Source organism: Lissotriton vulgaris, chromosome 10 (genome assembly GCF_964263255.1).
Source record: "Lissotriton vulgaris chromosome 10, aLisVul1.2, whole genome shotgun sequence".
Lineage (NCBI taxonomy): Eukaryota > Metazoa > Chordata > Amphibia > Caudata > Salamandridae > Lissotriton > Lissotriton vulgaris.
The window spans coordinates 198368272-198393715 of NC_141698.1; the positions used below are offsets into that span (position 1 = coordinate 198368272).

At 44.9% G+C, this 25444-nt stretch overlaps 1 protein-coding gene across 1 annotated transcript in view; it reads right to left on the reverse strand.

The window, feature by feature from the left end:
- The window catches only part of LOC147684976 (solute carrier family 22 member 13-like), a 334900-nt gene extending 310863 nt beyond the window's left edge, over window positions 1-24037 (reverse strand). Inside the window, exon 1 of the mRNA XM_086940876.1 lies at window positions 23634-24037. Coding sequence (XP_086797002.1) covers window positions 23634-24008 — 375 coding nt within the window. The 5' untranslated portion in view covers window positions 24009-24037. The remainder of the gene's footprint in view (window positions 1-23633) is intronic.
- Window positions 24038-25444: the final 1407 nt, after the last annotated feature.

Consider the following 25444-nt stretch of genomic DNA (forward strand, 5'->3'; position numbering starts at 1 on the left):
CATCAAAATTACCCCCAAAATAACAGATCTTTATAAAGCTAACTTCCCTTCCTTGCTGCAACAGCTTAAACCTGACTTTAACAAATGGGGATCACCATTCATCTCATGGATAGGCAGACAAAATGCTATCAAGATGAATGTCCTACCCTGTGTACTTTATCTTTTTCAGGGACTTCCGATCCCAGTTGATAGGGAGTTATTTTTAGAACTGAAAAAGCTGACAACTAGATTTATTTGGTGATTATACCTCTTAATGTAGCCTTAAATGTGTCCCATATTACATTGATTGGGGCAGAGTCTTTATTTATATTTAAAAAAGCACTGCTCTCCTTTTCTACTTCTGTGCACCATTGTTCATCTGCCAGATTAGGTTTGTTGAAGTACTACCTTCTTGATGCGCCTTAATCCGTACTCCCTACAGCAATTTCTAGTTTAATTAACGCATGGTCTGAGGCATTTAAGATGTGTTCATATTTACTAACTATAAGGTTATGTGAAGTCAGGAAGAAATCTAGCCTCCCTGCTGAATCATATTTTGCTGAATAGCAAGAGTACCCACATTTAACTGGATTATTGAGACGCCAATTAGCTATGATATCTAAATCGGATTTACAACTAGACAGATCTATAGAGACTTATGGGTTGTTTTGCTTGCGTTCTTTCTTTGTTGAATCAACAGAGGGATCCTTTAAAAAATTTAAATCACCTCCCCATGTAATCTGTGCAGGTATAGCTGATAGAGCTTTCTTTAATTGTAAAATAGGGAGTGGGTCATCTATCACTGGTGCATAAATTGTAGCCAGTATAAGATTTACCTGGTTTATTTTCTGTGCAGGAACGTCCATCTTCCACCCAGTCTGAGTGGGATGCTTCAACATGAAATTGAACGTGCTTTCCTAAAAAGATGCCCACACCTCTCTGGGCAGTACCTGAAACAGATGAGCAGTAGAAGCCCGCCCAATTCTTAAAAATTTTACTGACATCTGATAAGGTTCGAAAATGTGTCTCTTGGATAAAGATCACATCAGGATGATGCCATTTGAGCCAGCTTTCTACAGCACAGGCTTTACGTCTATTATTTAAACCATTAGCGTTAAAGGACAGAATTGTCAGTTTATTCCTATTCATCTTGAGTACTTAAAATAACAGAAAAAGACTTGTATGAACCAAAAGTAATACCACAGAATCTTAAGAATAATAGAGGGTACATATCTTACCACAACATTTCTTTTCCTAACAGCTAAAATACCAACCAAAGTGTAAATTGTGCCAAGTGTGCCAAATACACATTTAGACAGCAGCTCTTGATACCGTCCAGAAATTTCTCTTCCTAATAGTAATAAGCAGGCTATGGTGCTCTTAATAGCGATCAAAACGTCTCTTCCTAGTAGCAAAAAGTAGGCTGTAGTGCGAGCTAGAATACAAGTTGTGCCAATTACACAAATTATAGACCAATAAATATTCTTCCGATAAGGTCTCTTCCATCTAATAAAGAAATTAAAGTGCAAACTAAAGTGCAAGTTATGCCAATTGTGTAAACTATACATTAAGCAGCATATGATAGACGATAGATAGATAAAAATTTCTCTTCAGCATAATAGTCAAGCTAAAGTGCAAACTGCAATGTGAACTGTGCCAGTAGAACAGACTATGTATTAAGCAGCATCTTTCAATAGCAGCCAACAAATAGCATAGAAAAAGCGTAAATAAGAGTTCAATGTGCAAATCTAGTATTAAACGACAAATCACAGTAGCATCTGTCATTTAAAATACAGAGATACAACATATGCCTAAAAGTATTAAAGTGCCTAAGGTGCATTCTACTTTTAAGAAACATGATATGGATAAAAAACTGTTGACCGTGTATAAACAATTTCTCTGCAGAACCTATACTTATTCTGAAACAATGAAAGGTCCCCTAAGAACTCTCCTTTTATGACTGCTTCACCCACCCCACCCTCTTCAGGATGAGGGAAACCCAGCTAGTCCCACTGTTCCCTCCTTCTCCCTCTTTTTACTGGATGCCATCTTATTGCATCCTGTTGCGACTCCTGATTCACCTTGTGACCGCCCTTAATTACTTTGAGGATTTCTCATAAAACTTCTCATAACACTTCTCAAACAAATCCTATTGTGATCCAGAGCTGACTTATGACTACAGAGTCTCCTTTTCTTACTCAGCATTAAGCTCTTCCAGGAAGCTTTGAGCATCTGATATGTCCGTAAAAATAAAGAATTTTCCTTTTACTAGGACTTTTAATTTGGATTGTTGTACAACCGATGCTTGTGCTCCTTTAGCCTTAAAGGAGTCAAGCATTTTGATAAAATCCTTCCATCTGTGGGCTGAAGCTTCTGACATATCAGAAAAGATTCTAAAGTTTTTAATCTCAGCAGTGGAAAATTATCTCTTTATTATTGTTGAGTTTGATATTTTTCCCTTAATTCTGTAGCCTGAAAAATTCATTAAAATTGTGCGTGGATATTTGGCATTCAAATGTTTCTGTGCAGGAACCCTGTGGGCTCTGGTAATTATAAGATCTCCTTGTAGCTCTGGTATTACCTTCTTCAACAAAGACTCAGTCCATTTGACCATTTCCGCATTCCCCAGGCCCTCCGGTATTCCAACAAGGCGCAAATTGGACCGTCTGTTAAAGTTCTCAAGGTCTTGAAGCTTTGACTCCATGTGACACTTATTCTTATTTAATATATGAAGATCCTTTTGCATGGCAGTGATGTTATCTTCCAGGCCCGAGACACGAGTCTTCACTTTTGTGATCCATTTAGGTAGGTAGCATAGATTTTCCTCAAGCTTAGTCAGCCTATCATGCAACTGTGAAATTTGTAGTGCTTGTGAAACGTTAAAGTCTCTTAGTTCTTGCAGGATGATTGTAAGCATTTCTTTTATTGAGGAATTCCCCTTAGCTCTTTTAGGATTCTTGCCTGCTCTCGATAAGGCAGGATCAATTTCCTTTTCCGATTCAGATGAAGACTCCGACTCATTTACCAAAGCCTCAATCCCAGTTCGTATGTTGCTATCTCCCTTTTGAGTTATCTGTGAAGATGTGTGATCCTCTTGAGTAGATGGATGGTTAACCAGAGATGTTTCCAAAGATTTTTCCACTGGGTTAACCAAATGTGTTTCTAGAGTCACTGATTGCATATTTAATTGAGGCTGTGAATGGATTGCCTGAACTGACGTGGCAGGAGCAGGTTGAACCTTTTGGCCTTGCAAATCCTGTTGGTACATTTGGGCTATCTGATTTGTTTGGTCTTTGGATCTTTGGCCCTCACTATTTACATGTAGAGAGCTGTTCAACTTACTTCGCGTGGAGGGAGGCTTGCTGAAGAGAGGATACTGCTTAGGACTCAGCCAATTGTTATCTTCCCTATTGGGTGTATCGCCAACTCCATCTTCGTCACCCATAGCCAAAAGGCTTAAATCTGCTGAATGTTCAGCTGAGGGTTCATCAGGGGCACTTTGCGCAAGCTGTTTATTTTTTTCAGCCAACGCCAGTGCTTTAGATTTTAGATCCATTCTTTGCTGAGCGTTTCTTTGCCCCCTCCAGACTCCTTTAGGGGCAGGCGTGGGTGTTAGCGCCGCTTGGCCGGAAGATTTTAAGAACTCTTTTCCTACGCCTACTTTAGTCTGTTTGTTTTGGATTTTCTCCACCCTTACTGCTATCAATGTTAATGACAGGGCAACAGACGTAGGCTCCACTCAGCGGCTCAGCCCTAAGCACTATCGCGTAGGCGCAATGGTGCGAAGAAAACTCAAAGCTGTGATGCAGACTTCTCCACCTACACGAGTGACCGGACCACAGCTCCCACTAAAGCAGGTACTGCAAGTGTCCCAAAGTACCCTCCGTAGAGTTGAGACTCCTGGGGAAGGTAGACAAGCAAGGCTCTACAAGGCGCTGAAATGCCCCCGCAAATATCCTGAAAACTCGAGGACTTGGAGGCTTGGAGGTTCCTGAAGGCTCCTGAAGGGGCGACTAAATACACTAATTCGCTGTATACTACATGACGCCGTCAGCTATCCTTTCCCCCCAATTCCCAAATCCTACCAGCCTGCCAGGTCCTTCAACCGATCTGCTGGGTCTTAACGCCAGGTAATTTTCTGTGTTGCCGCTTCCTCCGCGTCCTCACAGTCCTCGCAGTATCCCCCTGCAGCGTCTTTCACTTTGACAGCTCCTCATCTCCTCGGTCGATAGTCGGAGGTAGCAGGCAGCAGGGTCTCGGCTGTAAGTCCCCCCCCCAGGGAGCTTTATGGGTTAAAGCTCACAGGTTACGTACGGGCTAATAGCATCGGGAGACTGCAGCTCCTCTCGTGGGCGGAGCGTCAGTGAATCAGGAGACGCTACGGCAACGTGCGTGTGTCACATCTGCCACATTCCCAAGCTCTGAAGGATCGAGAGAGTCATGGGTCAGTTCATGACCAGAATACTCTGCCCCACTTAATGTAATATGGGATGCATTTAAGGCTACATTAAGAGGCATAATCACCTGAAAGTATATTCCGCGACAAAGGGCTAAAAGGGAGGAGAGAATAGCGATTGAAAAAAGGCTGGCCTCTGCGAACCAAGAGTATTTTAGGAATAGGGGCCCAAACACTAGGCAAAAAGTATTAAAAGCAAAAATAAGAATGAGGGAATTTGATTATGGGTTAGGTGATATGGCAAGTAGGATCTACCTCCAGACAGGAAATGAAGATAGCGAATATACAGGAAGACTTTTAGCCTGGCAGGCAAAGGAGAAACAGGTTCGATATAGGATCAAGAGTATTTGGAATGAAGCAACTAAAACACGCTCAAAGAGTACGTCATACATAGGCGAGACTTTCCTTAAACATTATAAGGACATTTACCAGACAGACTATCAGGTATCGTCGGAAGCTATGTACGAATTTTTATGGGAGTTGCTAATTCCTGTTTTGGACAAAACATTTAGAGAGGAATTATTACCTTATTTTACGAAGCGATAACTAGATTCAGTTATAAGTTCCTTGCCTAACTGTAAAGTTACTGGGGAGGATGGCTTTCTCGCAGAATTAAAAAAAAGATTTGCTTCAATTCTTAACCCCAAATTTTTTTAACATGCAAACTATCTATTCCAAGGGGGTGATCTGCCCTTATCCTTTCGTACAGGAGTAGTGATCAGCATTTTAAAAAAGGATAAAGACATCGAGAATGTGAACTCTTACAGGCCCATAAGTCTCTTAAATACTGACTACAAAATGTTTACAAAACCTCTCGCTAATAGGTTAAATAGAATGATGGGCTCACTTATAGGGATGGATCAGTGTGGTTTAAAAGCAGGAAGACAGCGTCACATGAATACAAATTTATTATTAGAAGCAGATCAAGGCTCAGGTCTGGTTTTTAGATGCTAAAAAAAGCATTCGACCTAGTGTCTTGGAATTGCCTGTTTTCGATTTTAGAAAAATTTGGCTTTCCAAATGAGTTTATATTTTTAATAAAGCAGCTCTATACGAATTCTCAGACGCACATTTTTTTTTTTTTAGTCCTCATTTCACCGACAGCGCCTGCAATTTTCACAATGAAGACCCTCTTCCTACCTGGGCGCCCTGGGTCTATGTTCTTGCATTCACTTTGGGCCGACCAGGCCAGCTTCTTTTGTGCGAGGCTTGGTGTAATCATTGGACTATTGAGGGCTTAGACCAACCTCATTTCCGTACCCCAGGTGATTAGTGGTGAACAAATGTTTTACCCCCTTGGTCCAATCTCGCCATGCAGAAAGGTACTCCCAACCAGTTCTCATAATGTGGTGGTCTGGGGTCTTTCCACAGCCTACACATCTCTCTACGGGCCATTAAGATCAAGCAGAGGCGTAAACCCATTAGTTTATTAGGAAGTCGGTTTGTAAGGTTGGTATCGGTACCGAAAGCAACTAATGCAAAATTAAGATTCAATTTAACTTTAAAAATTCCCTCCAGTGCCCTCTCCACATTCTGCCAAAAAACCCTTAAGTGGACACAATCAAAAAACATATGTAGATCGTCTGCCTCCACTAAACCACACCTTGGACACTTAGGAGATGAGTTTGGGGTGAACCTTGCTATTTTTTTGGGGGTGCAATATAACCTGTTTATAACGTAAAAGTGATTCTTTTTAAAGAAGCTGGCTTAACATACTTGCACAGGTTTTGGAGAGATAGAAAATATAGATTAACATATGCATCTTCCAGGGGTGATGAATTCCATACTGTGTAGAGACGCAAATTTTAATTAACTCTGTAAATATAGGGACATGTCAAATAAATAGAGGCACCAGACAAGGATGTCCTCTTTCCCTGATTTTATTTGCGTTATTTATAGAGCCATTAGTAATTGCAGTTAGACAAAAAAAGCATATACGGTCCCTGTCCAAGGGATGACAAATATAAAACTCTACGCCAAAGACATTGTTCTTTTTTTGGATTCGAAAACGGACACCCAGGCAGAAATCATGAGGATATTTTCAAATTTTTAAAAGATAGGAGGTTATAAAATGAATACGTCCAAAACATAAATTATACTGTGTAATTGCTGTGCTAATTTCCTATTAACAGAATTTAGACAGGTATATAACACTCGCCCAAAGAGATATTTAGAGGTTTATGTGATGGAGAAAGTAGAAGATCTATCACACTTAAATTACACCCAGTAGCTGAAAAAAGTGAAACATCTGTTAACACAATAGAACCAGCTCCCACTCTCAAAAATAGGTTGGGTTGCGCTAATTCGCATGTCTATCCTCCCACTATTCAATTTTCTTTTTAGTGTAGCTCTATGTGTATTACAGGCAGCTTTTTTAAAAGAGATAGATAGTATGTTTTCTTCCTTTGATGGTCAAATAAGATACCGAGACTCGCATTTTGCACTTTAAGTTGTCCTATAGCAGAAGGAGGATTGTCTCTTCCAAATATTAGGAATTATTATTGTGAGAAGTTGGCCTGGTATATGATGCTCATTAGTTCTAGTGATCACCTTGTACCATGCCAAGCAACCCTTATGATGATTGGTTGTAAGTCAACCTTATAGACCAGCTATCCTAGTATACTCTTTATGAGCACAGAAGCACAAGCGTTAAAACAAAACACAGTTAAAATACACAAAAGTTGCACAATATGGATGAGGGCGGGGGGCCACTCAAACCATATATTAAGAAAGTGGTATAAGAGATACTAATTGAAAAGGAAGTAGGCCTAGGGCCTTGGGAATCGCTGGAGCTGATCGGGACTAGCAGTGACTAAGTCGGGAAAGGCCCGCGGGACTCGGGTGTAGTGTTTTAGGAACCTTCCGAGTGACCTATAAGGATGAAACTTTAGACACAGACACTAGAGGTGTACACCAGTGTGGGAACACCGGCGTTGCTGAGTTACCTCACCCACAGGAAGCGGGTGCACAGGTGCGAAGTAGTGTCGGGTTTCGTCACGCAGGTCGATGGTGCTTGGAACTGAAGATGCTGCAGGCGGCTCGATGTGAAGAGTTCCGGTGGATCCAAGGGTGGATCTGAAGTGGTGAAGACCTGAAAGTCGAGGGGACAATGTTCAAAGTCACTAGCCAGTGACTACCGTGGAACCAGATTGGAACCAGGCAATGTCGGGTGCAAACAGGTGATGAGGTGTAGCTTCTCTCAGCAGCCACGTGGACACGAAGAGGTTGAGGACGTCCAGGAGTCAATCACGAGTTGTCCCGCAAAGGTTCTAGCTGATAGCGGTGTCACCAACTTGATCGGAGCAAACAGGCCTTGGCTAATGCAAGCCACGACGGAAGTGAAAAATGCTTATCACTCGGACCAGCAAGGTCAGAGTGGATGCTCCTTTTTACAGGAGCGAGGGCAAGTCTAAAGCAACCAGACCCGCAGAGTAAATCATAGGTTTCGTCGCCAAGATGGCTGCTGACCACGTGGCAAGTGGCCGGGATGGGGCGTCAAGTGGCACGATGCAAAAGGGCCCCACGCAGATCGTGGAGATGCTGGGGGGCTGATCTTCGGTGCAAGGGCTGCCCTGTTGTGGGGCATCTCAAACCCCAAAGCACAGCATCGAGGGTGCCTTGGGTGCTGCGCAGTCAGCTTCTTGGGGGTCTTCCAAGATGTCCGGTCCCACAACTCTCGGTGCCTCCACGGGTCCCTTCTTTGCAGGGACTGTGGATCGGGCTGTGAGAAGTCTGGGAGTCTGGGTCTCGTCAGGCTTTGGGCTCGGGCTCCGGCGGGAGGCGGCGGCAAAGCAGACGTTGAGTTGCTGGATGGTGCCTGTGTTCACAGGGTGGCCACTCCTAGGCCACAAGGGAGATGCTCTTCAGTCTTCTGTGCAGCAGAATGTCGAAGTCCAGTCGTCTTCTTAGTTTCAAGTTGATTCAGGATGATCTGAGGTGCTATGGCACTGCTCCCACTCTTATTCCCAATCTGAGGGGTGGATCACCTGCTAGGTCCCTCCTCTGGGTGGGACCAGGAAGGGGAGCGGTTACACCCCCTTTCCTTTGTCCAGCTCCTCACCAGGCCTGGGTCTGGAAAGTCCCAGGACCGGTTTGGACTGGCTTATGCACGAGGACACCTTGTGTGCCCCGGGCATGTCTGATTCTATTCAGCCCTGTCCTACCCAATACACAAAATCCTGTCTGGGGTGGTGCTCGCACCTCCCAAGGCAGGAAACCCTTTGTCCAAGCCTCCCTCACTGGAAGGACTCCCAGCAGCAGGAGGTCAGACTTGTGTCTGTGGTGGCAGCATCCATTTTGTGATGCTGAGGCTCTGGTTAACTTTAACCGGGGTTAAGGCTATGTACATGTTGTGTCCCTCTAGAAGGGTGGAATGCTCTCCCCGTCGACAGAACTGTCGAGGGGATAGTATTCCAAATCGTATGACACCTTACTCGACATGTTTGATAAAGCCAAACCAAAGTTAGCATATAACCACGAGGATTATAATGCACTTAAGAGTATATGGTATGGCAATATCCCGGAACAGCTAAGGGAGTTGTTCCTGACAGCTGCAGACAGGCTCAGCTCATGCTAGAGCCCCATCTCACATGAAACCACGCACTCTGCCCCCAGGATTGCAGGGGCCTTCCATAGGAATGGCTTATAGGTTAACATATGTCCAGTTAGGGTTAGATATAGGGATACTATATCTAAGCAAGAGGTGATTACACCAACTTACCCCAGCTGAGTGATCAGCCAGTTGTGTCAAAATATGGAGGCCAGGCCAGGGGTGGCACAATACATGCTGCAGCCCCTGGTAGGCCTTGGCTACACCTATGCCCTGGGTACCTATGGTACACTGTTACAGGGGCCTATAAAGTGAACCAGTCCCAATTGTGGATGCACCTAAGGTACATGGAGTCCATTTTAAGGAGAGAGCAATTAGCCTGGGGCCCTGAATAGCAGGATCCCAGCCCAACTATGTCACAAACCAGCTAAACACCAGGCACAAAGTTTGGGGGTAACCATAGTCAGATATCCACCATCCTACAATTATTATGCGACATTTGCACATTATAGTTTTAGCTTTTTCTTTTCAAACCCTCAATAGGCAGATAATTTTTTAATGAAAAAGATCTAAAGGGAATATAATATTACTGATCCCACAAGAATAACTAAGTACCCTAAGAAAGTACATTATAAAATCCTTCAATGGGTACTTAAGCAAAAATCTCAACTTCTAGCATATTACAGCATTCCATGATTTAACAATTTAACTAGGCTGCCCCATATATATACGGGAGAAAGATGCATTTTAGAGCGTAGTATTTTAAGTCTGTGGGAAGAAAACAGGTATGTGCAGATCCCAGATTTTATCAGAGGCAACTGTTGGAAACCTTGGTTAGAGATTGATTAGGACTTCTTCAATCTAATACAATTCTGAAATGATCATTCATTAGATTAAAACCCATGTTGGAAAAACTTGATATAAAAAGTATGACCCTTAGAACAAGTATAAGTGAAGCTTTGGATTCCCCGGTACAACGGAAGATCAGTGCTTGGGTTAAAATCTTTGACGAAAACAAGCCTCTTTCGTTGTATGAAAAAACCAGGGATAGATGGAGAAAAAGGGAAGATATGCAGGTCTTTAAATCAACCTGGAATAGAATCAATAAATTTAATGCAACTGTATTTAGAGGTGAAAATTTTAAGCGCATGCATTATTATTCAAAAGGGTTGATTTATGGGACACCCTCCTTTCTTCATAAGATATACCCACAAATTGAAGACAGGTGCTTCCGTTTTATGCAGAGGAGGGCGGTGGCACTTGGACACATATTATTTGGGAATGTCCAAAAATCAGCAGCTTGTGGGAGGAAATTGAGATGTCAAGTCAAGTCAAGTCATAAAATTTGTATAGCGCACTACATACCCAGAGGGTTTCAAGGCGCTTAGGAAGGGGAGGAGGATTATTTGTCAAATATCCACGTTTTAAGCTGCTTTCTGAACGCTAGGTGGTTCTGGGTGAGGCGAAGGTAAGCGGGGAGTGAGTTCCATGTTTTAGCAGCCAGGTATGAAAAGGATCTGCCTCCCATGGTGGTCTTGTTGATGCGAGGTACAGTGGCGAGGGCTTGGTTGGAAGAACGTAGTTGGCGGGAGGGGGTGTAGAAGGACAGTCGAGAGTTGAGGCAATCTGGTCCGATGTCGTAGAGTGATTTGTGTGCGTGGGTGAGCAGTCGGAAAGTGATCCTCTTATTGACGGGTAGCCAGTGGAGGTCTTTAAGGTGACCAGAGATGTGTTCGTTGCGTGGGATGTCTAATATGAGCCTGGCTGAGGCGTTTTGGATTCGTTGGAGTTTCTTCTGGAGTTTAGTGGGGGTACCTGCGTAGAGGGTGTTTCCGTAGTCCAGTCGGCTCGTGACCAGAGCGTGGGTGACTGTTTTCCTTGTTTCGGAGGGGATCCAGCGAAATGTTTTTCTGAGCATGCGAAGAATGTTGAAGCAGGAAGAGGATACAGCGCTGACTTGTTTGTTCATTGAGAGTGAAGAATCCAGGATGACGCCAAGGTTCCGTGCATGGTCTGTCGGGATGGGTGCTTTTCCGAGGGCTTCCGGCCACCAGGAGTCGTCCCAAGCAGAGGGGGATGTGCCTAGGATGAGGACTTCTGTTTTGTCTGAGTTCAGTTTCAGACGGCTTTGTTTCATCCATTCGGCAACTTCTTTCATTCCTTCGTGTAGGTTAGTTTTGGCGGTGCTGGGGTCATTGGTGAGAGAAAGGATCAGTTGAGTGTCATCCGCGTAAGAGATGATGTTGAGGTTGTGTTGGCGTGCGATGGCCGCGAGGGGGCTCATGTATACGTTGAAGAGGGTGGGACTGAGTGAGGATCCTTGAGGTACGCCGCAGATGACTTCAGAGGCCTCGGACTTGAATGGAGGAAGGCGGACTCTCTGGGTTCTTCCGGTGAGGAACGAGGTGATCCATTCAAGTGCTTTTCCTTGGATTCCGATGTTATTGAGGCGTTGTAGAAGGGTGCTGTGGCAGACTGTATCGAATGCTGCAGAGAGGTCGAGGAGGATGAGGGCGACTGTGTCTCCATTGTCCAGTAGAGTTCGAATGTCGTCTGTTGCTGCGATGAGGGCGGTCTCAGTGCTGTGTTTTGCTCGGAAGCCAGATTGTGAGGGGTCGAGGGATTTGTTGGCTTCGAGGAAGGCGGCGAGCTGGTTGTTGACGGCTTTCTCGATGACTTTGGCCGGGAATGGAAGAAGCGAGATGGGGCGGTAATTTTTGAGTTCGGTGGGGTCCGCTGTTGGTTTTTTCAGAAGGGCGGTGAGTTCAGCGTGTTTCCAGTCTTCTGGGAAGGTAGCGGAGTTGAAGGAGCAGTTGATGACGTCTCGGAGGTGCGGTGCTATGACGGAGTCTGCTTTGTTGAAGATGTGGTGAGGGCATGGGTCTGTGGGGGATCCTGAGTGGATGGAATTCATCAGGCGGATGGTGTCCTCAGTGGAGATTGGGTTCCAGGCGTTAAGGGTGTTCACGGGGGGAAGATGGTCAGCAGATGGTAGGGTGGGTTGGTTTCCGGGTTGGTTGTCAAAGCTGTTGTGGATGTCTGCAATCTTGTTGTGGAAAAAAGAGGCTAGGGAGTCGCAGAGGGTTTGAGAGGGGGTGATGTCGTTGGAGTTGGCTGAGGGATTGGAAAATTCCTTGACGATGTTGAAAAGTTCCTTGCTGTTGTGGGCGTTGTTGTCAAGTCGATCCTTGAATGCTGTTTTCTTGGCTTTTCGGATCAGTTGGTGGTGAGTGCGGGTGGCGCTTTTGAAGGCATCCTTGGTGCTGGTGGTTGGGTCTTTTTTCCAGGCCTTTTCAAGGGAGCGGCAGAGTTTCTTGGACTTCTTGAGATCATTGTTGAACCATGAGGCTTTCTTGCTGCCAGGTTTGCTTTGACGTTTTTTCAGTGGAGCTAAGGTGTCGGCGGTGTTGGATAACCATAGGGTGAGGTTGGCGGCGGCTTCGTTGGCGTTAGAAGAGAGGGCTGGGGAGTTTCGAAGGAGCGATGCGGAGATTTGGTCCGTGGTGATTTTGTTCCAGTTTCTTTGCAGGGTAGGTTGGGAGTGGTTGATGGGTTTCGGCTTGTTGTAGGTGAAGTGAACGCAGCTGTGGTCGGTCCATAGGAGATCCGTAGTGTGGCTGAAGGAGACATGATTGCTGGATGTGAAGATGGGGTCGAGTGTGTGAACTGCGATGTGGGTGGGGGAAGTGACTAGTTGTTTAAGTCCGAGGTTGGCGAGGTTGTCCACGAGGGTGGCGGTGTTGTGGTCGTTTATCTTTTCAAGGTGAAAGTTGAGGTCTCCCAGAAGAATATAGTCTTTGGAGGGGAGCGCGTGTGGAGAGATGAAGTCCGTGATGTCTTCACTGAATTTTGCGCGGGGTCCTGGTGGTCTGTAGAGGAGAGTGCCTCTGAGTGTTGTTTTGGGGTCGATGTGGATCTTGAAGTGAAGGTGTTCGGAGTTGGCGAGGTTGGCGTCAGAGCTGGTTGAGATGCGGATAGATTTCTTATGGACGATAGCGATTCCTCCTCCTGTGTGGCTGGTACGGTCTTTGCGGGTGATCTTATAGTCTTCAGGGATAGCAATGGTGATGTCTGGTGCGGAGGAAGCATTCATCCATGTTTCCGTAAGGAAGGCGACGTCTGGAGAGAGGGTGTCTAGTAGGTTCCATAGGTCAATAGCGTGCCTGTGCACCGATCGGGTGTTGAGAAGGATGCATTGTAGGTGGTTGGGGTCGGGAATCTGTGGTGTGGTCGTAGCGGAGATGTTGTCGGTGCCGCTGAATTTGCAGGAGTAGCAGGAGAAAGGTCCATGGGTGTGTCCAGGAGCGGCTTGGACGCAGTTGGGGGCGCGACCGGGGTTAAGGGCTAGGAGGGTGGCGGCATCGTAGGTAATGCGGAGGGCTGGGGAGCGCGAGGGGCAGGGGGTCTGGCGCTGGGCGCGGTCCAGGCGCGGACGGATGGGGCGCGATCGCTGCGATCTATCTTAGATCCATATTGGACCCCTCCGTTTTGATTGATGCATCTATTGCAGTTCTGGGTTGCTCCCCTGCTACCTCTACATAAGAAGAATGCCTATATATTGCAGCATTGATAGCAAGATCCCTAATCTCACAATCCTGGAGAACTGAGAAGGTACCTACCTTCCAAGCATGGAGAGCGAAATTGCGTAAAATTAAAGAATTAGAAAAAATATGCAATAAGATCAGGCTCAATAAAAAGTATGAGAAATATTGGAGTCTATTTGAGATATAGGCTAGAGATTTGGACCTATTGCTTATTCACTATTATTAAGGGGAAGACTGGATGGAAATATGTCGAACCTGGATTATTGAAAATATGCTGGGTTTTGTTTATTTGCTAAATCTTTATTAATATGCACTTTGCACTTTCTTCTATTGCGATTCTCAGCCGATTTACATAATTGCTACAGATTTATACAGTATTAGGCAGGTAGAGAAATCTTTGCTATTTTGCTTATCCCTTATAGATTTAGCATTTTGCACTTTGGACATTATCTTATTGTGATCTTGAACTGTCTTACTAATGTACTTCAATTCATATTGCATCTGGTTGACAGTGTAGATTGATAGAGCTTATGTGTGCCTATTATGTGATACTAGCAGCCCGTCCCGATGTTGTCCGGGAGCAATTAGGCTTCAGGGCCCCCGCCCGCCCCGACGTTGTCCGTGGGTCCCCCGGAGCCTTCCTCCATATATTGCAGTAATATACCTCTATGTTTACTTTGTATGCTTTTGTAACCTGCACACGTAACTTTTTCCTCCTGTAATGCACAATTTGGCTCACTTTTTTAATGCTCCGTTTGCTTCCTCTTGCTACCTGCACACGTCACTTTTTCCTCCTATACCTCCATGTTTACTTCCTACGCTTTTGTAACCTGCACGCGTAACTTTTTCCTCCTGTACTGCACCGTTTGGCTCACTGTTGTAATGCTCTGTTTGCTTCCTCTTGCTCACGATTTTCATTTTTGCTTCATTTTTGCGCTGCTCACCGCTCCTAAATAAATAAATAAATAACCTACCTCATTGGCCGCTCACCGCTCCTCCTCGCCTGTCCGCCGCTCCTCTCTGCCTGTCCGCCGCTCCTCACCGCCTCTCCGCCGCTTTCCACCGCCTGTCCGCCGCTCCTCACCGCCTGTCCGCCGCTCCTCACCGCGCCATGTCCGCCGGTCCTCCTCGCTCTCCTGGACGCCGCTCCTCCCCGCGCTCCTCACGTCGGGCACGCACATCGCGGCCGGCGCTTCTTCCAAGGGACTACTTTTTTTTTTGGTAAATTTTTTAAATAACGTATATTTATTAAGTTTATATAGCCTATGTCCATCTGCACACCCTGACGATTACAACAATGTATCTGGTGTGTGGATTGGCGCTGTGGTTCCCGAGTTTACCCGCCTCAAAGGTTCAAAGTTCTTCCTTTATAATAGTAGTATAGATTTAGCACTTTGCACTTTATTTCAATGTGATTTTTTTACTGCCTCATATGATTGTCCTGCTTTTACTCTGCAATATTCTGGAACATGTATTTATATTTGATAGTGTTGTATGTTTGAAATTCCTATGAACTCTCAATAAAAATAAACCTAAAAAAAACCCTACATTTATTTGGCAGGGATGAAGGGCTCGCATATCTTAATGACTATTAATTAAAACGCGTCTGGAGGGGGGGCTGGCCCTACCTGACTTTCTTGGGTATTACAGGGCTGCCCATTTACGAGTGCTTCAACAAAAAGACAGGGTGAATTTGCTACTATGATCAGCACATCAATATTGCATTTTTCCCATAGTATTAATTTGTCCAGTAATACAAAAATACTCACTTTGGGAGTGCCCAACTGATAGGATGCTTATTCACCCTTAAGCAATTTCCGTCATGATAATCTACCCACAGAAGGTGTAGTAGAATTTCATGAACCATAAATAGAGATAATTAAACCAGTGCACATCCCTACTAGTTACTTTTATCCAATTGAATTTCAATTCAATCAATTCAGTACTTCAATTCTCTTCAAGTCTACACAAGTATTCAGATAGTACAGAGTCCATTAGTTCTTAGAGTTCTTGTTTATTGATTACTTTCTTGCCACATCATCACAGCCGACGCGCGTTTCGCCCTCCACGGGCTTTTTCAAGGCTGCAAATTAGTATTTACGAGTGCTGACTGAATGGTCCCTCAAAGCCGCTGAGAAACATTGGCTCCATATGGATCGGCAGATAGCAAGCAGAACCATATGGGACATTCCATGGAAACAGAAATGGGACAGGCCACCTAACGTTCACCCCAGCACCCCCACGGCCACAACCCTTCAAGTATGGGACAACCTCACTGAGACCTTTCCAACCCTTATACCCCCATCCACTTTCACACGGCCTTCCCCCCGGCACTTCAGGAGGGGCCCTTTGATAGATGGTGGACAGGTGATTGTTTCATGATATCTGACCTCTACAAGAGGGGAGAAATACTTACCTTTGCAGAGTGTGTAGGGCTGTTTAAGTTGTCACCCACAGAGACTATCATTATTTGCAGCTCAAACATTGGGTGCAACGTCAGGTGCGGCTGGCCGCGACTAGAGACCTGCTCCCAATTGAGAGATTTGTACAATCAGGTATTACATCTAAGGGCTGAATATCATTCTTGTATTCCCTTATCCTGGAGGTGAGCACCCAGTTGGCTCCACAACACCGAAAATGTTGGGACACTATCCTTACCACCCTCTTAAGGGAGAAACAATGGTGCTCCCTATATAAGGACATTACCAAATACAATCGCTCTATGTTTTTAAGAGAAGCCTATTATAAAATTATGTACGAATGGTATCTTCACCCCCAGAAACTGCACAAATATTCCCTAATACTTCAGATAAATGCTGGAAGGGTAGTGGGCTGCTGGTAGACTTCTGTCATATCTGGTGGGACTGCCCCTCTATTCAACTGTTTTGGAAAGATATAAAACTGATCCTGGGTTACCCAAACTCAGACACCATAGAACACACTATTCTGGGCATGCAGAATCCCAGTCTGAAATACCAAACACAGCGGTATCGCTCCATTATGTGGCGATGCCTGGGAGCAGCCAAATGGCAATAGCAGCAACTTGGAAAAGACCGGAGACCCCTTTCCATCACCCAATGGCATGCTAGACTTCGGCTTGTAAGATATCATTTATATAAGTATTTATACAAGTATACATCTTTATATAATATTTGTTTAACTTTTCACTATTGGGCTGTAGCTACATTCCAGCAATTGATAGTAAGGCTGTAGGCAACATGAATGTTTTGGAAATGGTGGTGCATATTGGTGACATCATGGTGTGTGGCAGAACTCAGGAATATCACAGCCATAGATTGTTGAAAGTGCTGGTATTACTCAAACATGAGTCTAAAGTTATTCTTGGCTAAGGGCCAACTTCACAGAAGCAGTCTCAAAAACACTGGACACATTATCTGCAAAAGACAGACTTTGACCCTACCAATGTGGAAGCCATAAAAACATATGCAATACTCTTCTTCAAAGTTGCAAATTGTGTTAGGTTTTGTGGGTACTAAAGAAGATTTGCACCAGGATTCCAAAGTACTCCATCCATTTACAGACTTAACACCAGAAAGAAGGTGAATTATTATTAGAAATCTGAAACACCTTATTACAAAGTAATTGAAACGTGTCTCTACAAATGGACTGAACAATGTCAACAAGTTTTCAATCTGTTGATTTTGAAGCTACAACAGCAATAATGTTGGCTTATGATGATAGATTGTTACATTACAATTTCCATGATGACCCTAGTAAAGATGGACTTTGTGGCTTAATATCAAAAAGGCTTGCATGCCTTCCCAAGCAGGGAGCTGTATGTCTCTGAAAACTACCCAATTCAGTCAGTCAGTCAAAAGATACTTTATTTCGGCCTTACAAGACCTTAAAAGCACATATGAAACAATTACAAATTAATTACGATTTATCTATATAAAATGTTTGTATACTCATGAGAAAATATAAAAATATCTAAAAAGTTAAAAAGATTAAATATTAAATAGCTTGGAAGGCATTAGGTATCTCGATCATAAAATACAAAGTCGCATAAGATCACACTAATTAAAATGCGGTGTCCTGGGTCTTTGGAAAGTGCAGAGGGAGGGCAGTTTAAACTTCTACTTTCTTTAGAACTGCACAGCGAGCACACCACATTGAGAACAAGTAACGGGAGACAGAATAAACAATTGGCATGTCAATGTCATATTTCAGGATTCTATAGGCCTGTAGGCAATGGGAAGTTCCAAGGTTCCTAAAAAGCTGTCTTAACCAACGAGCCCTTGTAGCCTTGTAGGTAGAGCAGAAAAACAACACATGCAAGTCGGTCTCCATGCAGTATATGCAAGACGGACAATCTTCGTCGCTTATAGGTGACAGCACGTAAGGGGAGTACGCCATGCCTGAACTGCACTACATGTAGAGTTTTTTAGCTAGGGAGGGCTGTATGTCATCAATGCTAGGTTCTAGGAGGTATTGGGATTTGACATCTCGAAAGGATGTAGTAAGTGTGCCTCTCCTGGGGACCCTCTGGAGTAAATTGAGATGGTGATCCTTAAAGTTTTTTATCAGGACTTTTCTTGGCGTTACCGAAGTGCTTTCTTCCAGGCTATTCCATAGGTCTACCCAATTCATAAACTAGAGTTTTTAGCAACCAAGTACACCTTAAGTAAGATCTTCCATGACCACCTCGAAGGTCACAGGTAGAATTGTCAATGTATGTGCTGACAAGAGCTTCGTTTTTATTTTTATTTTTTTTTGTGTTTTATATTTGATATTTGATATATTTGATATTTATTTATTTATATAGCGCTGAATCACCCATGAGGGTATCTCGGCGCTTCGGACGGAGAAACAACCTAATTCAGGAAGAGGATTTTATGTTAATATTTTTAGAAAAGATGAGTTTTTAACATTTTTCTAAATTGAGACAAATTTTGTCCCAGACGTAGCGAAGAAGGCAAACTATTCCAAAATCTTGGAGCCAGGTAGGAAAAAGATTTGCCACCACTACGCGCTTTATTTATTCTAGGAACAGCTAGCCAACGCTCCTTGCTGGACCTGAGATTGCGTGTGACTGAATAGGGAGAAAGTTTGTTAGAGAGATACTTGGGGCCCTTGCCATTACAGGCCTTATAAATGATGCAGCCTATTTTAAATTGTACCCTTTTCTTTATGGGAAGCCAATGAAGCTGTTTAAGAAGAGGCCCAGAGGATGTCCTACATGGGACATTGCTTATAAGTCGAGCAGCGGTATTCTGCACCACTTGAAGTTTATTAACCCTTTCGATGCTGATGACGAGCTGGGCTCGTCATGGTGCACAGTGGTCGTGTGCTGATGACGAGCCCAGCTCGTCATAAAATAATGTAAAATAGCAATTTCCAGCACAGGAGGGGAATTGCCTTAGCAGCCAAGGTGTTAATGGCACTCTCATTGGCCAAAAACAATAGAGAATTGCAATAATCCAGTCTGCTCAATATCAGGGCCTGAATTAGGGTTTTTTGGTAGAAGATGGCAAGAGAGGAAAAATCCTCCTCAGAAGGCCCATGATAAAGTAGCAGGAACCTGCAATGCCGTTAGCATGAGTATTATGTGTAAGTCTATGGTCAATCCTGAGCTGGAACATGACCTGTAAGGGTATCAGAGCGCTTTACACAGTATACATTGTTGAACAAGCAAAAGGTTTAAAGTGCAGAGACAAACAAGATCAACATGTATGGTTACAATCACCGTCAGAGTCAGAAGCAAAAACAAAGGTTCCAAATGTCATCCTCGGACCCACCCCCTCCGCCTGGGACAACTTCTGGTGGCCTACCTCACTAGGAACCCCACCGACACCGACCGACCATGCACGCAACCTGGGCTTCATCCTCCACTCCTCCCTCGCTATGTCTAAACAGGTCAACGCAGTTTCCGCCTCCTGCTACAACACACTCCGCATGCTCCGTAGGATCCACAAATGGATCCCGACAGAAACAAGTAGAACAGTGACACAGGCCCTCGTCAGCAGCAGGCTAGACTACGGCAACGCACTCTACACAGGCATACCAGCAAAAGACCTACGACACCTCCAACGCATCCAAAATGCCTCCGCCCAGCTGATCCTCGACGTACACCGCAGCAGCCACATCCCCCACCACCTGAGAAACCTTCACTGGCTCCCCGTGGACAAGAGGATCACTTTCAAGCTTCTTACCCACGCTCACAAGGCACTCCACGACACCGGACCAGCCTACCTGAACAATAGACTCAGATTCTACACCCCCACCCGTCAGCTCCACTCCGCTAACCTCACCCTCGCCGTCGTTCCCCGCATCCAACGAAAGACCTCTGATAGAAGATCCTTCTCATACCTCGCCACCAAGACCTGGAACACCCTCCCTACCTGCGACAGACCCAAGACCTACTCACCTTCAGAAGACTCCTCAAGTCCTGGCTCTTCGATTAGTAACAGCAGCACCCCCCACCCCCCTCAGCGCCTTGAAACCCTCACGGGTACGTAGAGCGCTTTATAAATTCTATGATTGATTGATTGATATGTCCTCGTCGTGGGCAGTTGGTGATATGGGAAAGTGGTAGTCATAGGGTAGTCCCGCTCAATGGGGTGGTTGCGGGCAGGACTTAGGCGAGTAATTTACCCATGAGGAAGGTATTGGTCTCATTTTTGAAGCGTGCTAGAAGAGGGATTTTCCTGATGGAATGTGGAAGAGAGTTCCAAATTCTTGGTGCTACTCCGATGCTACAGATGACTCATTACTTTATCCTTGTATAATTTCCAGATTTTGTATTGCCCTGTTAAGACCAACATCAATGTTGATTCTCTACCCAAGAGAGCACATACAGAAACATCTACATATAATTGGGCAAAAGTAATAGAAGGAGGACTAAAACAGCCTTTAATGTCCTAATTAGTCAGCCTGACACACATATTCATGGCTGGTGAAGAGCCATAGCCTGGGAATTATATCTGAAGCATTTCCAGTTGTATAATGTAATTTTGTAAGTATGGAGATGACAGAACTACCCAGATTGACAAAATAAGATACAAGGTAAGATTGTGTATATACAGATAGAGAGAGAATGGTAAAGGGATGTTGCATTTTCACTTTCTGGAGGTCTTATCCCACCTATATACTAGGTGGCGCTGCAGCAAGACCTTCACAAGTGCCAAACAAGTGCATTTTATTCTACTGCCCAGACAACTGAAAGGCAAATTCAACTGGTCCTTGGACATCGATTAGGTACTAGATAAACAGTAAGACTTTTTAAGTTATTAGTTTTTGATAAATACAATGTTAAGCTTTTGTTGTATTATAAACCAATCCAGATAGTTCATTGGGTATCTCAGGAATGTGCCAAAGGTTGCTAGCTCCTAAGATACAACTCCCAATCCAAGGGTGGGCAGTTGCATTCAAATAAAGTACACACCATTGAACCATAAGCTAAAAGTAGTCAGAATACATTGAAGATTGAAGTTCCTTTACACAGGCCTTTTCAATACCCAAGTGATAAATCTAATCCTAAATCACAGTACAGTAACTTCACATATATTATTTAAATTCCAAGTGTGTCACTGAGGTATGGCTGAAAGGTGGTTTAAAAGACAAAGAGGTAATTTGCTCAACAGGAACAGAAAACCCATATTTTGAGTGCCTACTGTAAGGATTTTTAAGCCACATGCAGGTGTCAGGCTCTAATTTAAGCAAAGCTGGGCTAATCACCAACACCCAGTGTAGTATGATCCTTTTACATCTGTGTTGCCATTGGCTGCCGCTGCAGCAGAGCGTACCATGCAGATTGAATACGCCCCCACTTGGGTAATCCAATCAGGTAGATCTAACTTCCGGGAAATACCCGCGATATTCCAACTGAGAATCCTAAAAGCTGGATCCGCCACAGCTGGCTCCACTTGGGGATTGTACTTAGGAAGGCCGACCCTCCGCGGGGTCACTACCAGTAAACCCTCACTCACGGACCTCCCATTACCAGTCTGTGTGTGTACAGGGTTCACACACTGGCAACAGCCTGGCATGGTGCATAGGGGTACTAGAGGTTAAAGATCTTCCAGTGGAAACCAGAGGGCCAGAAGGTGCACTTTCTAAACTTGCTAAACCCAGATTACTGGACTTAGGCACAATCACCAAATTTGGGAATGTAACGGTATCCCAAGGATGGGCACCACGTCAATAGCCATTTGACCTCCCATATCCCCCTTGAACCTACAATAGGTAGGTAAGCCATGAGGTCAGGATAGTTATTGGGAAAGACGCCGTCCTGCCTACCTCCCCTGAACTAGTGGCAGGCATTCATGGGGCCTTGTACTCTAGCATAGAAATAGCTCAGATCGACTGTACCTATTCCTGCACCAACATATCCTACCTGCTGATTACAAATAGACCGCACAACCCTTACATCCTTAAAATTTACCACAATGCAATCCCCCTGACAGTCTTTGGTTCTATTGCCAACCCACCCCACCCTTCTAACATGAAGAATCTGACCATCCAACTCACTTGGGAGGGGTCTATTATTTCTTAACCAATGCATGGTTTTGTTCTTAAGCTCCTGGTGAGATTCATGTTGGTCAACCTTCAAGGGCGGGACACTAGTTAGCACAACAACGTACGGCTGACACTCTGGTGGGAGATTAACATAGGGAGCTCTAAAAACCTCATTTGGGGCCTGAGGGGTCTGCTGGGTGGTTGGCGCAGGGCTATAGCTGGATCTCCTTTGATTGGCTGGGAGAAGATTTTGGTCATCTCTCTGTCTTGGTGCCCTGGGGCGGGTATTTTTCTGCCCCGTTGGATTCGGTACAATGGAGGAAGAACTAACAGAAGGTTGCCCCATTATTTTAGCGTCAGTGGAACTAGCTGACTGCACACAGATAGGGGGTCCGGCTGTTACTACAGCCGCCTGGCCTATCTGAGGTGTCCGATCTAATTCAGGGGTTGCTGGCACCTGTACCACACCGAGAGCTGGAACCCTCCCCATGTATCTAGTCTGCTCACTCTCTACTTGGGGGTTCTTAGCATGCAATTTAATTAGGGATTTGAGTGAAAAAAAAGTTATCCAGAGTGGCCTGCTCAAATCTATCTAGCCTCTCTGCCACAACCTTCACCCTTTCCAACACTGGAAGGATCAAGGATTTCACTAATTTCTCAATCTGGGAAATGAAGGGACTCGGGGATAAGAGGCCTGTAACAGGGGCAGACTCCATGCTGCCATGCACATGTTCTGCTGAGTTAGTGTGGTTGGTAAACTGGGTACTTACTCCCTTGAGACGGATTCAGTAAACTTTTCCTCCCTAACCCCAAGAGATCCTCCCCTTCCATGAGATTTTTTGCTTTAAACTTTTTGGGAGGTTTGGCACGTCCACCCCTTACACTGCTTATGATTCTTTTCCTTTTGAGGACGGGATATCTAGGACCCACAACCCCCACTATCTTCCCATTTCCAAGGGGGCCCCTAGAAGGGTTTGAGTTACTGGATTGTGCGGCATTTTCAAAAGGAACCGCGGGCGGCTCTACGGGCAAGATGGGCTCTGGTCCAGGAGATGCTACCCCGTTAAGCCTATCTATGGTCTCTCTGCAAAAATGTGGCACAACTAACCTACATTAAAGAAAACACACGCTTCTAAATGTCTAATAAACATTGTTTCAAGTGTATTATTAATAAGTGTTCGATTAAGACTAGATTCATCATAAAAATTACTTTTCAAATCGTGCATTTAGAAAATAAACTTTAACATATGCACTTGCAAACATTCAATGAATATTTTTGAGTGTCGAGATTTAAAATAGAGTTCGTCATTTGTCTCCCATTCACAAAGAGTTAATGTGTTTCATATTACTGGGCAGGGGCATCCTGTGCCTTATTCAGATCCCGCACCCTGTCTTACCCTCACAAGTTATTAAGTGCTGTTGACAGGTTGAAAAGCTCTCGGTGTTCACTTCACTCACACAAGAAGGCTCAATGTGTGCTCAGTCAAGGGGAGGGTGACTTTAAAGGAACAGCAGGAGAAAGACACAGCAGGCTTTAAAAGCATCTCTTGCATTGTTGCCCTCTGTCTAAGCAAAAAACAACCGATCAACACTCAAAAGAGCATTTAAATACTCTAGCACCACAAACCTCAGTGATCAGAGTTGATTTATGTTCTGTTGTGTCATACACCCATCCATGTTGGCACCTTTGAGTGGCGTTCAGGCCGTACTCGAGGATGGAGTCAATATCCCAGTCCACAGGAGTGTACATGGAGCATTCCTCGTAAGACCCGCGCGCGGCTCTGGGAACGGTGAGGTTCAGCTGCTGCTCGGTGGTCAGGTTTGGGTTAATGGCGAGGATCCAGTCGGTGTTGCAGTGGTGGGGCACGGAGATTCCCATGAACACCTGCCCAAATAGGTGGAAGGCATTTAGAAGGTTTGCAATGGACAGGATCACCACCAGTCCTTTCTGAAAGCGCCCAAAGCCACCAGCGGCTTTCAAGATGTCTGCAAAGTCCGCCATCGCGATCCAGGGCTGGAGAAGGCTGGTGCAAAGGTGGCCTGTTTTATGTGGTGTTAAATTAATATTTAAACCCTCTAGAGGAAGATTATCAGCAAGGATAAGTGGCGTTCAACTTCAGAGTTATCACCCGTGTTAAAAGCACGAAACGTGCAATCAGTGTGCAGAAGCCATTCGTGTCATTTGTCTTTCGTTGACAAAAACCTGCACATATGTCAAGTCGCTGCTCCTTTTTTCACCCCGATTCATTGTTCTGGTTTTTTTTGTTTTCGTTTTTTTTCGGTGCAACACTGCAAGCACGATGTGGGAACATTGTTGACAGTGATTGCAAAGTGAACCTGAATTTGCTGGGCATGTACTCACAAAAGCATCAGCAGCTATTGAGGTTACCCTCCGAGACTCATCGGTGGACTCTAGGCGCTACAGTCTCTGATGGTTGTAAAAAGCTGTGTCGTCTTAATTGAGGCCATACAACCGTGGCTCGTAGGGGGTCACACAGGCCACAAATATTGGTTCCCGGTATCGGTGGGTAATTTATCGTACTCAGTACATCATGAAACCCTGAAGGTCGGTGTTTACTGGATGCGATAAGTAGCAGCAATTTCAATTGTGCCCTGAATTTGGGACTTGTGCGGATTTTGATATTTATCAGGCATTTAACCTCGCAGCAAACGCCATCAGGTTTGACCAGACTAAATTGAAAACCAGGAAAAATGTGCTAGTGAGGTGTTTGCAGTGGGACTCGTGATCCCAATATGTCTGTATCAGAATCAATTGTGGGCACAGGCCAGGTAGGCGCTACTGGACCTCAACTCTGGGGGTTTAGATTGTTGGCATAGGATGTCTTGGCGCCCGTCACACTATGGCTTTGCAAACTGGGTCAGGTACAAATCTTTCCACACTAGGACAACCTGGGCAAGCAGTCACTGGCTTCTCAGTGGGGTATAATTCGGGAGCTCGAGCTCCGAATTCAACAATCAAGAACCTAATGCCTGATTTTTTTTGGGGGGGGGGTAAGTACTTTATTACACAGTGGTACTTAATGCTACGCAATAATAGCAACTGACACAATTTAGTATTTTTGGGGTCTTCTCAGGTGTAGCACCCACCACACTCCTTTCATAGCCCCACTGTCTCCTGGCTCTAGCTCCGGTTCCGGGTGGTCCCCTCTTTCGGATAGCAGGAGTAACACAATTCTAGCACAGGTTGAGTTTAAATCCCACCAAAGCAGTGTGTGCCCAGTCTTTCTAGCCTCTCACATGTTTTGGGTGGATTTAGTCTTCTCATGCCCTGCTTGCCCTGCCCAGCACCATGAACGAGTGAGGGTGCACTGATAAGCTGTCCTCGAGGGTCTCCTGTATTGGACTGTGGACCGTGTTTTGTGGTGCACCTACATCAAGTGTTCTGGTTTGCAGGAGATGGCGGTCCTGATGGGACAT